The sequence below is a fragment of the Panulirus ornatus genome, chromosome 20 (assembly GCF_036320965.1).
Source record: "Panulirus ornatus isolate Po-2019 chromosome 20, ASM3632096v1, whole genome shotgun sequence".
In the NCBI taxonomy this organism is placed as follows: domain Eukaryota; kingdom Metazoa; phylum Arthropoda; class Malacostraca; order Decapoda; family Palinuridae; genus Panulirus; species Panulirus ornatus.
Window position 1 is genome coordinate 68,577,864 of NC_092243.1, and position 18,871 is coordinate 68,596,734.

Consider the following 18,871-nt stretch of genomic DNA (forward strand, 5'->3'; position numbering starts at 1 on the left):
TGTCTGTTGCTTCAAACTTACATAAAACAAGTTGATACACTGACCTCATAGGTGGCAAATGAATTTTAATATCGATAAGTGCAAAGTTTTACTCATTGGTAGTAATAATGGAAAGGCTAACTACAATATGAATAATGTTGAACTGTAAAAGGTAACAAGGAAAAAGACAGGCATAATGATGTATGGTGACCTAAAACCACGTTAGTAGTGCACAGAAGCAGTGAAAAAGGTGAACAAAATTCTTTGATTCATAAGTAAGGCCTTTGAATTCAAGTCCAGGGAAATCATTCTTATTTCTTACAGTTCATAGGTTCTCCCACATCTTGAATATTGTATTCAGTGTTGGTCACCCTAGCTAAAAAATACAGAATGGAGAGAATGCAGTGTCAAACCACCAAGATGATTCCCAGATGGAGAAGCAATTCCTAAGAGAGCAGATTAAATGACTTAGATCTACTTGGCTTAAAAAGGAGAAGATTAAGAGGTGATCTAATACAAGTATTCACGAGTATGAAAGGCTTGATTTGTCTCATTTTACACTCAGTAATGGATACAAACTTGTGTCAAGTGTTTTACCTCAAATGAGGCAAAAAGCTTTTTCTTCAACAGAATTATCATGTGGAACAGTTTGCTAATTACATTTGTTGAAAGCAGTAATACAGATATGTTTAAGTACAACTTGATATATATTTTGCTTCAAGTCCACGACTTACATTATTTGTGCCTCCTTTGTCACAATGACAGTATGCAGGTTACTGTCTTTGATTTATATCTTTATGCCTTCTAACTTTTATTATATTAATTTGTGCCTTTATGATATCTTCCATCATAACAAACAGTCTGAAAAGGACCCAGTGGTCTGTTGCTGTTTGAATTCCTCTGTATTGCCTATATACTCCTCTTACTACGACACCTCTCTGTTACCCTAACATCTCTTATTTGAGCAGTCTTCCTTACACCATATAATTTCCTCAAACCTGTAATTTCCAACATTCCCCCTAACTTTTACACTTTTGTTTTAAGGCCCATGCCTTACATCCATAGAGCATCAATGGGATTATTTACTATGAAACATATCCATCTTTGTCCTTAAAGACAGTGACCTCTCTTTTCACATAATCCTCAATGCACTGAAGACCTTTGCCCCCCAACCCACCCTATGGCGCAGTTTAGCTCCCATAGTTCCATTTGCTGCCATATCCACACTCAGGAATCTGAAACATTCAACTTCCTTAAAGTTTTCTACATTCAAACTCACATTCCAAAGAAATCATAAAAGTGTAAACTTTAGTAATAAACTGAGCATAAGAGCTCTGATGGTCTGTAAAACTAATTTCCCTCAAAAATTTTCATGTAACAATAAATAAAAAAGGTATGAAATAAAGGAAAATACAAGGGTAGTAAATGATTATATACATTTTATTGTAAAAACTTAAAAAACATATGCTGCCAATGTACACTATCAAGGTCAACCTTCCAGATGTGGAAAATAAAGGCTTTCCTGTTACAATAATTCAAGTTTTATTTCAAAGAAAAAGTTTTTCCTGTTACAATAATTCAAGTTTTATCTCAAAGAAAAAGTATAATTTACAAATGAAAAAATAAAAGACACTAGCTGCCTTGTACAGCTGACATAATAGCTCAAAATGATGCAACAAATAATACTACAGTATCATTAGATGTCTTACAAATTTGGTAAGCAATTCCATTATTAGACCAAGTGAGATTACACTTAATAACAGTTTCTCCTCATACAGGGAAATGCAAGACCCTTATTCAATTCAACACTGTAGTGTAAGTTTCAACTAAATATCTCCGATGAAGTTATGATGACCAGAATGAACCCAGTAAAGCCAAAATGAAATGGTCAATGATTACTGTACTTATCCACATTCTATGGATTCCCTTAATATTTCATGAGACTCTCATTTAAGAAGAATTAGTCAAAATAGATTTCTTAGCTGCCATCATAAAACTTGTGCCATTATCATAGTCTGAGTATATATGTACATTACAAAGATTTGAGTCACACCCACTTCACATTATGTGATTACTGCAGAGCTGCCGACAGTGGAAAAAAAAAAAAAAATGCAAAATGAAACTTACAACCACACACAATACAAGTTGCACTTTCAATACAGGAAATTGTGATATCCAGTGCTCAAGCTTAATGTTATCTCCATTCATTTATCTATATGCAGACAGTTCACAAGTGTTCACTCTAAAACCAACAAAGTATCTACTCAGTAGAGTTTAATTTTTGGTCCTCAAGCTAAGTCAACAGAGGTTCTAATGTCTGTTTGTCCACACATATTCAGTCCTGGTTGGAGCTTTTTATTATAGGTAATGGTTGCCTGTTTAAACTTCTCCAGAAACCTTTCACTGAACTTCACTTAATGGCAAGTTTGCTTTAGCACAACAATACACTTTCAGTGTGAGGAAATCTGATGATGTTTGTGTGCCAAGCTGGGCAAAATTCAGTGGAGTTTTTCCTTACCAAATTGAAAATTCTCTCATCTTCAGCATTGCTGAGCAACTTACAAGATAGCAAACATGATTCTGAGATGTACATACTTTTCCTTCTTAGTTCTGAAACAGCCACCCAGAACTCATCAGGTCTTTGGTCAAGGTACACACCTTCAAGCAGATATACCCGGTAGTGAGCAAATTCAATTTCAAGCTCATCAATCTCCTCTTCCATGAAGTGGAATTTCTTCATAAAGTAGAACAGTGATGCAAACTTTGAATACATTCTCTTCCTTGGGTCTGCAACACTTGGATTCTGAATCAGATCAATCTTCAAGGGTAACTTAAGCACATAATCACATACACAAACAAAGTACTTCTTGGCTGATGTAAAGAATTCTTTCTTCTGCTTTGATGAGAATGCTTTTGCTGTGAGAAAGTTCGTAACATTGTTCTCCTAGATGAGATCCCCATCTGAGCGTTGATTGCACTTTTTCCTATAATTGAACTGTTCAGGTGATGAAGAACTTGCAATCACTAAGGGCTTCACAAAGTGGAGCAGTATCTCTTGTAGTAATTCAAATTTTTCTACTTGGAAGAACAGCAACAGATGGAAGGGAACTAGTAATTTCTTATCCACTTCTATACCTGATAATTTTGTGCAACTTTTTGAAGCCTCAGGAGGGCCTGGCCTAGGAACAGGACTAGCCTGGTTACACAAGCTAAAGATATGATCGGACAGTAAGACTGATGGTGCAACAACTTGTGAGGTCATTTCCACAAAATGGTTAGAAATTGACCAATGTCTGATTTTTATTCTGTACACTGCATTAGTACTTGCATGTGATGAGAACATACACTATACACTGAACAGTGCATCCCAGTGAATTTCCCATACATTACAAACACAATACATGAACAAATGACCAGAACTTAAACAAAAAGTGTTTTACAAAGAAAAATTGTTCTGCCGTATTTATCTAAAAAAAATGTAATGGTTGGCAGCTCTGCTACTGTACAAAGCCTTAAATCATTACCATAAAAATGCATAAAAACAAACTTAAATACAGCATGCATATCCAGCTGCAAGGCACTGATATCTAATGATCATTCACATATGGCAGTTACAATTAAGGCCAGGCTAAAAGTAATAAATCATGTCAGAAGAATCAAGTGCTGTACCAAAGACAGTGCAAAATAATTACATTACTGTCTTACACCCCTTTCAGGATGATTATTTTTTTCATCTGATATTGTCTTCCTTTGCTGTACACATTCAAGAATGGAAAAATGAGAAGCTTCATTTACTTTCAAACTAAGATATTGAAAAACTAAACTAAGAACCACAAGGCCGTCAGAATACATAATTTATAAGTACTTACACACTGAAATCTCTGTAATTACAGTGTCCCTGCAAATTCTGGTGAAAGTGTGGCTCCTGTGGCTGTCTATATTGGTAGGATTTACCTTTGCATACTAAGGTGGTTATCCATCTCCTATAGCAGAGTCAAGTTACTTAAATCTGTACTTACTTAAACATCTGGAAGAGTATGCATCATTCTTTTTTTAAATCCCTGCCAAATGAGTTTAAAAATATGAATAACTACAGCCTCAAAACCATCACTTGTTGGCAAATTGCATTACACGAATCATTCTAATGCATCTGGCAAATATATTGATGTCACAATTCATTCAACTATATATTGTTATCCATCTACTTATATGAACACAATTCACAAAATAACAGAAATCTTAGACTGAACACATGAAGCTCATAGCTGAACTGTAAAACCTACAAGTTATTTAAAAACAAACTTCATCTAAAGCAAACAAATATAGCTAACATATTATACTCTTTTTTATAAGGCAATTTATGATACAGAATGTATTATTAGGTACAACACATGAGCATCTAATGATTAATAAGATACTGAGTGCATCAAAATCAAATATTTCTATTTCAAAATGTTAAATAATCCAAATTCTAAGTTTTGAATTGGATGGGCAATAACTATTCTAAATAACTTCCCTTAATCTATCTAATCTTAAATAATTCTGCATTTCATTAATCTCACCAAAATGCATATTCAGCTTTGGCAAACCTAGGATATATTTGGTTACTGGAATGCTGGTATCAATTAAAAATAATACAACATAAAATAAATGTTTGTTATTGAAATTACAAATTGCTTTAACATAACTGAAATAAAAATCATATTTATTTATTCATTATACTTTGTTGCTGTCTCCCGCGTTAGCGAGGTAGCACAAGGAAACAGACGAAAGAATGGCCCAACCCATCCACATACACATGTATATACATACACGTCCACACATGCACATATACATCTCAATGTATACATATATCTACACACAGACATATACATATATATACATGTACATAATTCATAGTCTGCCCTTATTCATTCCTGTCGCCATCCCGCCACACATGAAATGTCTGTGTGTGTGTATATATATGTATACGCTGAGATGTATAGGTATGTATATGTGCGTGTGTGGACGTGTATGTATATACATGTGTATGTGGGTGGGTTGGGCCGTTCTTTCGTCTGTTTCCTTGCACTACCTCGCTAACGCAGGAGACAGCGACAAGGTATAATAATAATAAAAAAATATATATATAACATGCAATCTAAAATATACTTAGGATACAATATTCATTATAAACTAAAACAATATCTGAGTAAAAATATTGACAATAATAGCACCATACACAACTATGTTCATGCAAAATGTGTCTTCTGAAGAAAGTGAACAAACTTGAAAAAGTTAAGCTAAATGCCCAAATTATGTGTCAGAACCCATCCAAGTTTTAATTACAAATGCAAATCTTATATTCCTTTCATTAAATTTTCATATTTTTTATGGAAAACAACTTTTGCAATGATATGACTGACTACCCAATAATGAAAATACAAACAGTCATGGATTTGGAAATACCTGTTTTTCTCTTGATACACACAACAGGACATTCTCCCTGCTACTGTATTCTCAAGACAATATAAAAACCTACACCTACTTAATTTTCAAGAATTCCGAAATCTTTTTTAAGAATTATTGAAAAAGTGGTCCCAAGTCACACTGGAACTATGCAGGATATCCTACTTCCATTTTAGAAACACTTTCTTATATCTCTGGGTGGAGTAAAAATATATCTATATACTGTATATATTTCTATATTACATTTTGAGACTCAGGAATGAATACTTTGGTTGTAAGTGAGACAATGCACAGCTGAAAAACCTGCAAAACTTTATGCAGCAAGATTTTCCCATAGGGAAAATGCATGAGGTCACTTTCCCATTGACACAGATCACCAAAACAACCTATAAAGAATAATGGGATTCTCCAACACCCACGACCAACCGCATAGGAAAAGTAATGCAGGATATACATCCTCCAATACCTCAAAAGATTGCACTTTTCATGTTACTGCCAAAACAAGCAACTGTCTTATCTAATTCATGAGAAAAACCAGCTAAAATGCCTGTGTTGTTCAGATATATCTCCGGCAATTTAACACTTGCCTCACCTCAAGCCTTATTCCTCACTTGCTTGCCACAATATATATCCTATGTTCACATCTCACTCTTGTCAAACTCACATACACACATAAACTTTGCAGTACACTTAGCAGCATGGACAGGATGGACTCCTCTGAAGCTAGAAGTTCATTACCTGATGATGATATAGCCTCGCCAAAGGTGACTTTTGAGTTGCAGTGCAACCTTGATCGTGCAGAGTCTGTTAAAATCCACACATATATTTTTCTTTCATGTCTATTTACAGTTTCCAGTGTCAGATAGGCAGCACCACGAACAGCTTAAGAAATGGAATGGCCTCATTCACCAGAATCCCTTACCCACAACCAGGTCCCACAGATCTTTCTGTGGTTTCCCGACACCTTCGTATACTCTCATTCAGCCCAGTAACAGCATGTTACACTTGTAAACTACATCATTCCAATTTACTCTATCCCATGCATACACCACACCACAAACTTTCAAAGGATCTTTCACTTTGTCTTTCCACCTTCTCCTTTTCCTTTGTCCACTCCACACCTAACATGTATACCCTCTTAGTCATCTTCTCCTCACTCATCCTCTCCATATGTCTACACTATTTCAGTACACATGTTTCAGTTTTCTCATAAATATTCTTCTTACTACTACAACTCTCTTTTCTCATATCATATCTTATATGATCAATCCACCTCACATGACACATAGTCCTTAGACATTTAATTTCTAAAACAGCCACAGACTTACAAAATTTGTTATATAGAGCCCATGCTTCACATCCATACAAAACTACAGGGACTACTATATAATCAAACATGCCAATCTTTACCCTAACAGACAGTGACCTCTCTTTCCACACACTCCTTAATGCACCCAAGACTTCAGCTCCAATGGTTCCATTTGCTGTCGAGTCCACTCCCAGGAATCTAAATTGTGCCACTTTTAGGCTATCTTTCAAAATCACACACTAACTAATATGTCTCTGCTCAGCTAAACCTTACTTTTATTCACATTTACTCTCAATTTTTTCCTTTCACACAATCTCCTAATCTCAGACAACAGCTTTGGCAGTTTCTTACTTGGAACTGCCACCAGTGCCATATCATCGACAAAGAGCAACTGACTCATCTCCCAAGCAACCCATCCTTAACTGACTGCAGACCTACCTCTCTCTCCAAGATCCTTGTACTCCCCTCCCTCATCACTCAAACCATAAACAGTGTACCAGGGTCGATGTGCAGACAATGGACTGAACCAGGGCATGTGAAATGTCTGGGGTGAACCATGGAAAGGTTTGTGGGGCCTGGATGTGGATAGGGAGCTGTGGTTTTGGGGCATTACACATGACATCTAGGGAATGAGTGTAAATGAATGTGGCCTTTTTTGACTGTTTTCCTGGCACCACCTTGCTGATGCAAGGAGTGGCGATGCTGTTTCCTGTGGGGCAGGATGGCGCTGAAAATGGATGACGGCAAGCAAGTACAAATATATACAGGTGTATATATGTATATGTCTATATATGTTTTTGCATATGCATATATATGATGATATGTATATGTATATGTAAGTGCATGTATGTATATGTGTATATGAACGGATGGGTCTTCCTTCATCTGTTTCTTGGTGCTACCTTGCTGATGTGGGAAATGGCGATCAAGTATAATAAATAAATGAATACATAATATCATCCCTGGGGATAGGGGAGAAAGAATACTTCCATGTATTCTCTGCTGCTGTTTACTGTGGGCATGGTAATGCTGGGAGTGGGTGGGGCATGCGAGTGTGAATGTATACATGTGTATATGTGTGTGTCTGTGTATGTATGTGTGAATGTGTATGTTTTGATATGTATATGTATGTATATGTGCGTGTGTGGGCGTTTGTATGTGTATGTGTGTATATAAATGGATGGGTCATTTTTTGTCTGTTTCCTTGCAAGGTAGTGCCAGGAAACATGAAGTGCACTGCACGTGGCAGCTGAAGACTGAGTGAGAACGAATGGGGCCTTTTTTGTCTGTTTTTCTGGCACTACCTTGCTGATGCAGGTGGTGGCAATGCTGTTTCCTGTGGGGCAGGGTGTCACCAGGAATGGATGAAGGCAAGCAAGTATGAATTTGATTGTCTGGTAACGTCTTCCTTCACCGTAAGTGGAAAATGTCGACGTCTAGAAAAGGTCACTTAATATGTGAATATATGTATATGTCAGTGTATGTATATGTACATGTAGTGTGTGTGTGTATATATGTGTTTATGAGTGGTTAGGTCTTTCTTCATCTGTTTCCTGGTGCTACCTCGCTGACGTGGGAAACAATGATCAAGTATAATAATAGTAATAATACTAATAGAACAACAACATATAAAACAATTATTAAGATAAAGAAACTGAGCATAAATTATTGTCATTAAATTACTTATGAAGAGATTGCTACCCCATGATGAGTTAAGCCAAAGTAGGTCATTGTAACAAAATGGGTACACGACTAACGTGGGCATTCATATTTGTATGTATAAACATATACATTCAAGTTCACCTGACACAAACAGTTCAGGGAATTTACTGCAAAATCTAACAGAACAATATAAAAACCAAAGAACATTATTGTGGAGATGAAGAAGAGATCAATTCATGAGTTCAGCTATGCTCGGCCATTGTAACAGTACGTCCGCTCACCTAACTTTACTCTTGATGTTTATGTAATTCAATACTAAGTAATAAAATTAAACATGAAAAATTTTTAAGACTAAGAAAGCAAGAAAAAATAGTGTAATCAAAGAAGAGATCATCATCACAAGTAACTAATTATAGCATGTCCATTTATGTCCATTCATGTTCACCTTACACTTAAAGTTTGTGTAATTTACTGCAATATGCAATAGAAAAATACACGAAACAATTATCGAGACCAAGAATCTGAGAAAAAATAAAGAATGTTACTGTGTAGTCGAAGAAGAGATCATTTCCTTACAAAAAGTTCAGTAACGTTTAGCCAGTGATACAGCTTGGCATGTAGCTAACAGACTGACTTTTTCTGAGAGTAAATACACACACACATATTCACCTTCATATTACAACAAAAGTTCAAGTAATTTATAGCAGAATGTGACAGAACAATGAGCTAGCCGTGGAGCATCTACCATGCACAGTATACTTGTGGAGCAGCACTCTTGTTAGTTAGAACACAGTGATTTTGCCTGTGACCTTCTCTGTCTGATGAAGTTCTAACATTCTGAGCCCTATTATGGATTCAAAAAAGATACTGCTATGTAATGATGAGTTCAGTAAGCATGTTACACCTACTGCCTTAAAAAAAGTAGCAATCATACAGAATCTTGACAGAGGGGATTTAGTGAAAAAAAAAAAATGTGTGCTGAATATGGTGTTGGTATGTCCATCACCTATATCTTATAGAAGAACTGGGAAATACTATCAAAATCTACACTGTATATGACCCTAAAAGAGGTATTGTTAAATGTAGAACATTAAAAGGTACCAAGTCTAGCGATCATGACAAGGTATGAGAGGTTTCACCAATCTGTAGTGAAGGTGTATCTATTTTCGGTCCAATGCTGATGATAAAGGCCAAAATATTTCATGACACGAAGAAAATTAATGGAAAACGTGAGTACTCAACCAGCTGACTACACAAATTCAGGGTTCAACATGGAATTCGACATATCAAGGTTCATGTTAAAAAACTGCTGATAGTGAGGCTGCTGAAAACTACTCAGTCAAAGGTAAAAATCTTATTTTAGAACAAATGCCTGCTACTGCTACTCTGCTGTGAAGTGTGTCTACCACAATCTTTTCCAACGGATGTAATGCATTCATCCAGCTATTCATCTATGGCACTCAATCAATTGTAACAGAAAATCGATAATGTTCAGTACTGTGATAAAGACGAAAATTATCCTACACTTGCCATATGCAGATACCATACTATACTTCTCTGCCTCGGGCCCAGCAACTATGAAACTGTCAATTACACAGCTGCCATCTGCCTATTTATGTACTCCATTCACCTATGATATCAATATATTTACTTGAATTAAGAATCTGCTGGCTCAACTAGTATTATTGTTTTGTCAGTGTATTGTAATTCTTTATATTTTAGTAGTGTAGATATCAATTCTTTCCCTTCAGTAATTTTCAGTGAAGCGCTCCATAGGACATATCTTTTTAATTCCATTTTTTAAATACACATATGTAAATTAACACAATTTTGTATTCCTTACTGTTTAAACAAACATATTGCTAGAATATTCTTGGTATAATTAGGAAAGGGGTAAGACAATTCAAAATTATTTCTCTGAGTATTTTCTCTTCAAACTAGATGATTATATTCAAATAAAAGCACTGCGATTTAGATTACTATATCTTACCAATAAAATCAGCTGCATTTCTGGACCTTATTGTTTGCTAAACCTTCAAATTCCTTGGAAATATTCACTATCTATACTCTGAAAAAATCTAAGTCTGGCAACTGCATGGTCCTGACCATTCTGAATTACAGACCTTTCACTGTAAGGTTGGGCAAACACTCACACATACATATACATACATATATATATCACACCACACTCGAATGGCTGCAAGTGAGTTTGTCAATATCGTTGAGGTGAAATTTCTTTTCTCATGAGTATCAAATAAATAAATGGTCAAACATTATAAGATAAACCATGGCCTGGGAGGAAAATACTATTGCTGCTTACAACTATCCTTGCTGTTAGATTTCTCCTTAGGTGGTTTAAGTCTGCGGTTCTTCTCTAGACTGGCTGTGCGACGCTGACCCTGGATTGGCATGTATGGGGGTACTGGATAATCATCATCATCATCAAACACTGAAATAAAACATGCAGACTGTTTCAGTATAAAAATATATCTCCTTTAATAATTTTCTTTTCTAAATCTTCACAAAAACCTTTACATATTGCATCTGCCCACTTCTGCTGATACTTATAGCTTTCATACAATTTTACTACCCACAGCATATACCCCTATAAGTGTAGTCATACACCTTAATTACCTTCCATCGTCAATATCCCCGAATACTAAACTTGCATACAGTCGTCTATTTGTGTCAAGCCTCATCCCTGACTCTCTATACTCCTTAACCCTCTTTATTAACCTAATACATCTTTAATCATGCTTATATGGTTTCATCATGATGACTGCATCCATACTTGGATACGTTGCTTCATCCCATTCCCAAATAAATTTGAAGGCAAAATTTTTCAGTATGCAGAGATACCCTGTGTCAGAAGCATTAGGAAAAAAATCCTTCTATGTCAGTTAACCAAAAAACACTAATGGGTAAAGTATGACCCCAGCCCTCCCACGTGTCTGTGCTCACTATTTTCCCTTTCATTAGTGCCAAGCAAATTTCTATGGGGTGCTAATGATGCAGATACTGATTCAGTGGATGTTAAAGTGTTATTACAAAGAGATCGTAACTTTGATCAAAATATAGGAAAGTGATACTGATTTTGAAATAGATGAAATAAAAGTGGAATATTCTGAAACAAGTGAGGGCAAGCACATGCAATGTCTGTAAAAAGCCTTGTTTGCCCCTCATATACATTTAAAGGCAATACACAGCTAAGGTTTACTGTGGGTACTAGTATATAATGTTCTCAGAATGAAATCACCAAACATCTGGTTGCTGAGATTAGAGTTTCCAACAGTGTGAGCACTATGAACCTGTCTCAGTGTGCCTCAAGCTATCTTGAAGGATAGGTGTTCTGTGCTGAATTTCTTCCACCTGTGCTTCAAGATGGTTGTCTCTTACATTGCTAAGGAGGAGAAAGCCCGAATGCTTGCCTGGAAGCAAGAAAATGTAGGTACACAACAGTGCCTCACCTCATTCAGATCAAGACCCTACGAACCCAAAACATGGGCCTAAAATATTTCTAAAACATTGCCAGTTTCATGATCAAACTTCTGCAGATGGTAATCAAGGCCAAAGGAGAGATGACAAAGTAATAAAATGTAAGTGTGACATTGCCTTTGACAATGTATGGGGAGGTAGACAATGTTTTTTGCAAGCACTGTTGATACCTCAGGTCACTGAGCAGTGAATAACAATACTTTATATAAAAGTATTAACATTGTTTCATGGATTTGTATGTAGCATTTATGGATCTGGAGAAGACATATGATAGAGTTGATAGAGATGCTCTGTGGAAGGTATTAAGAATATATGGTGTGGGAGGCAAGTTGTTAGAAGCAGTGAAAAGTTTATCGAGGATGTAAGGCATGTGTACGTGTAGGAAGAGAGGAAAGTGATTGGTTCTCAGTGAATGTAGGTTTGTGGCAGGAGTGTGTGATGTCTCCATGGTTGTTTAATTTGTTTATGGATGGGGTTGTTAGGGAGGTGAATGCAAGAGCTTTGGAAAGAGGGGCAAGTATGCAGTCTGTTGTGGATGAGAGAGCTTGGGAAGTGAGTCAGTTGTTGTTTGCTGATGATACAGCGCTGGTGCCTGATTCATGTGAGAAACTGCAGAAGCTGGTGACTGAGTTTGGTAAAGTGTGCAAAAGAAGAAAGTTAAGTGTAAATGTGAATAAGAGCAAGGTTATTAGGTACAGTAGGGTTGAGGGTCAAGTCAATTGGGAGGTAACCTTGAATGGAGAAAAACTGGAGGAAGTAAGGTGTTTTAGATATCTGGGAGTGGATCTGGCATCGGATGGAACCATCGAAGCGGAAGTGAATCATAGGGTGGGGGAGGGGGTGAAAATCCTGGGAGCCTTGAATAATGTTTGGAAGTCGAGAACATTATCTCGGAAAGCAATGGGTATGTTTGAAGGAATAGTGGTTCCAACAATGTTGTATGGTTGCGAGGCGTGGGCTATGGATAGAGTTGTGCGCAGGGGGGTGGATGTGCTGGAAATGAGATGTTTGAGGACAATATGTGGTGTGAGGTGGTTTGATGGAGTAAGTAATGTAAGGGTAAGAGAGATGTGTGGAAATAAAAGGAGCGTGATTGAGAGAGCAGTAGAGTGTGTTTTGAAATGGATTGGGCACATGGAGAGAATGAGTGAGGAAAGATTGACCAAGAGGATATATGTGTCGGAGGTGGAGGGTACGAGGAGAAGTGGGAGACCAAATTGGAGGTGGAAAGATGGAGTGAAAAAGATTTTGAGTGATAGGGGCCTGAACATGCAGGAGGGTGAAAGGCGGGCAAGGAATAGAGTGAATTGGATCGATGTGGTATACCGGGGTTGACATGCTGTCAATGGATTGAATCAGGGCATGTGAAGCGTCTGGGGTAAACCATGGAAAGTTCTGTGGGGCCTGGATGTGGAAAGGGAGCTGTGGTTTCGGGCATTATTACATGACAGCTAGAGACTGAGTGTGAACGAATGGGGCCTTTGTTGTCTTTTCCTAGCGCTAACTCGCACACATGAGGGGGGAGAGGGATGTTATTCCATATGTGGCGAGGTGGCGATGGGAATAAATAAAGGCAGACAGTATGAATTATGTACATGTGTATATATGTATATGTCTGTGTGTGTGTATATATATGTGTACATTGAGATGTATAGGTATGTATATTTGCGTGTGTGGACGTGTATGTATATACATGTGTATGGGGGTGGGTTGGGCCATTTATTTTGTCTGTTTCCTTGCGCTACCTTGCAAACGCGGGAGACAGCGACAAAGCAAAATAAAAAAATAATAAAAAAATAATGAACATTGTTTCATTTTACCTATCTATCTAGCTATATCTCTTATGCCTGTTACCTCCAGGAACTCCCATAAAAGAGTTGGCCATGTTAAAAGTCTTTGTCTATCCCTGTTCTTACATGCATCCCTTGCATACACTATTCCATGCATTCTTCCTCCAGAACTCTTCCACTCTATTCCCCCATATCATAGGTGGCCTTCCTCTCATAGCAACTCCTTTAATCTTATCATACAATCTCCCTGTAAACTCCCTGTCTTAGATTTTTTCCACATGCCCAAATCACCCCAAAGTATTACATTCACGATAGACTACCAATCAAAACAATTAAATCATAATCAGCGTATGATACAAACAACTGTAATTCTCATATACTTTTCCACACACTTTTTTTCAGTAAGTTCCTACATAACAACTGAACTAACGATTATTGACATATTAAAAAAAATTATGGTGAATATGTGTGTAAAAATTTAAGTGTTGCGGGTTGAACCTCTTTAATCCAGCAAAATTTGGACCTGGCCATTGTCAGACAACAGAAAATGCCAGAAAGCTGATATCAACCATAAGGGAACCCCTTATGTAAACATATGGCCAACCCCTAGTTTTGCCAGCTCATTCTACATACATATTGCGGTCTTATCAAAGGTAAAACAAAGCTTAAGACAGGAAATAATACAAACATTAATGCTTCCAAGCAAGGTTTTTATTACTACATCAGATTACATCATTAGTACCCCCAAATGGAGACTGCACTATCTTGGGCAAGGTTTTTTCATGGCATACAACGCCAATACAGGGCAGATTCGTCAGCATTATACACATGTTCTGGGGCTAAGTTTTCTGCTGGCACTAACTGTGCAATTCACCCAAAAACTTTATTGCAGTTTTGTGACGAGTAGTTAATGTAACGAATGATCACAGGTTGGTAGTTGACTTTGGTTGACTCTTGTTACTATGGTTGTTTTATTGTTATCATCAAGGCAGCCAGCCTGTGCTGCATCAGTCCCAGCCAGGCAGTTGGCCTATACACTATCTATCGCTCCGTACATATTGCTGTTACTTGTTTAAAAGAGAATTGAATTTTTTACAAATTCTTTTAATAAGACCTTACATTACAAGCTTCCCTGTCAGTACTACGCTTATCGCTGCACACATTATGTACTGAAATTCCATGTCTTCACTTAAACTTGTGTAACCATCCTTGCGAATATTCACAGTCATAGTCTAGCTTTAGTTCTCTATGAAAAACCTTAGCTTGCTCAATAAGCATATCGAGAAATGTTTACACCTTCATCACGTGGGAGTTTGAACCGCTTTATAAGTGCATTGTCTAATTGTGTACTCCTGGCACCTTTCAAAGTTTTCCAAAACTTTTAACTTTCTGGCTTTTATTTTCAGCAAAGAACTAAATATAAGAAATTAACCAGGCTGTTGATCAGCTTGGATGCAGTATATACAGATATTGGCACCTTAGCGTTGCCTTGGTGACAGATCAACAAACTAATGATGGCAGATTCAAAATGTGCTGGACCATGGGAGTTACAGGACCACATAGCACCAGATGAGAGAAGTACAACCTGTATATAGAACAGGAATGCTTGCAATCCCAATGAGGAGAGCATCACCTTCAATCAAAAGCTTTTATCTTACTTTTGGTGAATGATGTGGTAAATTGCATTTTTCATATAGCTTTTCTACATAGCTGTCTTCAGTGAGTTCTTAAAAAACATGTAGATATTCACTAAAATAACAGCAAAAATGGGTTGGACAGTACAGTGGACAGAAGAGGTAATAAGACAGGGAAACAAGCAAGAGTGAGAAGCTACTGCATACGGTAAAACAGAAACAATACGAAGTAAATGATAAGGTATATCTTAATTATGTAAATGACTCATGAAACAAATGATGATCTGCATAATGTAAAAAAAATTGGTGAAAATGGAAGGGAGAAATGAATGTGCTACATGATATATGAATACTTGGATGCAGGAAAATTAGTCATACTCAATTTATATTATTATTATTATTATTATACTTTGTCGCTGTCTCCCGCGTTTGCGAGGTAGCGCAAGGAAACAGACGAAAGAAATGGCCCAACCCCCCCCCCCCCATACACATGTATATACATACGTCCACACACGTAAATATACATACCTACACAGCTTTCCATGGTCTACCCCAGACGCTTCACATGCCTTGCTTCAATCCACTGACAGCACGTCAACCCCGGTATACCACATCGCTCCAATTCACTCTATTCCTTGCCCTCCTTTCACCCTCCTGCATGTTCAGGCCCCGATCCCACAAAATCTTTTTCACTCCATCTTTCCACCTCCAATTTGGTCTCCCTCTTCTCCTTGTTCCCTCCACCTCCGACACATATATCCTCTTGGTCAATCTTTCCTCACTCATCCTCTCCATGTGCCCAAACCACTTCAAAACACCCTCTTCTGCTCTCTCAACCACGCTCTTTTTATTTCCACACATCTCTCTTACCCTTACGTTACTCACTCGATCAAACCACCTCACACCACACATTGTCCTCAAACATCTCATTTCCAGCACATCCATCCTCCTGCGCACAACTCTATCTATAGCCCACGCCTCGCAACCATACAACATTGTTGGAACCACTATTCCTTCAAACATACCCATTTTTGCTTTCCGAGATAATGTTCTCGACTTCCACACATTCTTCAAGGCCCCCAGGATTTTCGCCCCCTCCCCCACCCTATGATCCACTTCCGCTTCCATGGTTCCATCCGCTGCCAGATCCACTCCCAGATATCTAAAACACTTCACTTCCTCCAGTTTTTCTCCATTCAAACTCACCTCCCAATTGACTTGACCCTCAACCCTACTGTACCTAATAACCTTGCTCTTATTCACATTTACTCTTAACTTTCTTCTTCCACACACTTTTCCAAACTCAGTCACCAGCTTCTGCAGTTTCTCACATGAATCAGCCACCAGCGCTGTATCATCAGCGAACAACAACTGACTCACTTCCCAAGCTCTCTCATCCCCAACAGACTTCATACTTGCCCCTCTTTCCAAAACTCTTGCATTTACCTCCCTAACAACCCCATCCATAAACAAATTAAACAACCATGGAGACATCACACACCCCTGCCGCAAACCTACATTCACTGAGAACCAATCACTTTCCTCTCTTCCTACACGTACACATGCCTTACATCCTCGATAAAAACTTTTCACTGCTTCTAACAACTTTCCTCCCAAACCATATATTCTTAATACCTTCCACAGAGCATCTCTATCAACTCTATCATATGCCTTCTCCAGATTCATAAATGCTACATATAAATGCATTTGCTTTTCTAAGTATTTCTCACATACATTCTTCAAAGCAAACACCTGATCCACACATCCTCTACCACTTCTGAAACCACACTGCTCTTCCCCAATCTGATGCTCTGTACATGCCTTCACCCTCTCAATCAATACCCTCCCATATAATTTACCAGGAATACTCAACAAACTTATACCTCAATTTATATGTACTCAGTTAATGATAAGGTAGATTATCTTTTTAATTAATTTCTATACAATTTGCTTTGCTTGGTTCTTGACTAATGCATCTGTTATAAATCACATGTATATGCAGAAATACTTTTATAACCAAACCAGAGCAAGGACTCTGATTTATTATACTTCCCTTAGACATATGTTCTATATATCATCCACTTTACATTATTATCCAAATACTGGAAGTCTCTCCCTCCCATACTTCTCACTTGCCAGATACTGTACTTGTACTATGAGATGTCTTTCATCATGCCAGTATAAGATTCTTATTCAGTAGCACTATAGGTTAAGTGTTTAGTAGTTTCATGTGTAATACAGTACACACTAAACATTTTCTTTTTTTTTTTGCTTTGTCGCTGTCTCCTGCGTTTGCGAGGTAGCGCAAGGAAACAGACGAAAGAAATGGCCCAACCCACCCCCATACACATGTATATACATACGTCCACACACGCAAATATACATACATACACAGCTTTCCATGGTTTACCCCAGATGCTTCACATGCCCTGATTCAATCCACTGACAGCACGTCAACCCCGGTATACCACATCGATCCAATTCACTCTATTCCTTGCCCTTCTTTCACCCTCCCGCATGTTCAGGCCCCAATCACACAAAATCTTTTTCACTCCATCTTTCCATCTCCACTTTGGTCTCCCACTTCTCCTCATTCCCTCCACCTCCGACACATATATCCTCTTGGTCAATCTTTCCTCACTCATTCTCTCCATGTGCCCAAACCATTTCAAAACACTCTCTTCTGCTCTCTCAACCACGCTCTTTTTATTTCCACACATCTCTCTTACCCTTACGTTACTTACTCGATCAAACTACCTCACACCACACATTGTCCTCAAACATCTCATTTCTAGCACATCCATCCTCCTGCGCACAACTCTATCCATAGCCCACGCCTCGCAACCATACAACATTGCTGGAACCTCTATTCCTTCAGACATACCCATTTTTGCTTTCCGAGATAATGTTCTCGACTTCCACACATTCTTCAAGGCTCCCAGGATTTTCGCCCCCTCCCCCACCCTATGATCCACTTCTGCTTCCATGGTTCCATCCGCTGCCAGATCCACTCCCAGATATCTAAAACACTTTACTTCCTCCAGTTTTTCTCCATTCAAACTTACCTCCCAACTGACTTGACCCTCAACCCTACTGTACCTAATAACCTTGCTCTTATTCACATTTACTCTTAACTTTCTTCTTTCACACACTTTACCAAACTCAGTCACCAGCTTCTGCAGTTTCTCACATGAATCAGCCACCAGCGCTGTATCATCAGCGAACAACAACTGACTCACTTCCCAAGCTCTCTCATCCCCAACAGACTTCATACCTGCCCCTCTTTCCAAAACTCTTGCATTCACCTCCCTAACAACCCCATCCATAAACAAATTAAACAACCATGGGGACATCACACACCCCTGCTGCAAACCTACATTCAGTGAGAACCAATCACTTTCCTCTCTTCCTACATGTACACATGCCTTACATCCTTGATAAAAACTTTTCACTGCTTCTAACAACTTGCCTCCCACACCATATATTCTTAATACCTTCCACAGAGCATCTCTATCAACTCTATCATATGCCTTCTCCAGATCATAAATGCTACA

The 18,871-nt window shown here is 38.0% G+C and overlaps 1 protein-coding gene across 4 annotated transcripts in view; it reads right to left on the reverse strand.

Moving 5' to 3' along the window:
• Nucleotides 1–1,401: 1,401 nt before the first annotated feature.
• LOC139756100 (uncharacterized) overlaps nucleotides 1,402–18,871 on the reverse strand; it is a 48,954-nt gene continuing 31,484 nt past the window's right edge. For all 4 annotated transcript variants that reach the window (XM_071675171.1, XM_071675169.1, XM_071675168.1 and 1 more), the window contains one exon: nucleotides 1,402–10,847. In XM_071675171.1, the coding sequence (XP_071531272.1) occupies nucleotides 10,705–10,847 (143 nt within the window). In that variant the 3' untranslated portion in view covers nucleotides 1,402–10,704. The remainder of the gene's footprint in view (nucleotides 10,848–18,871) is intronic.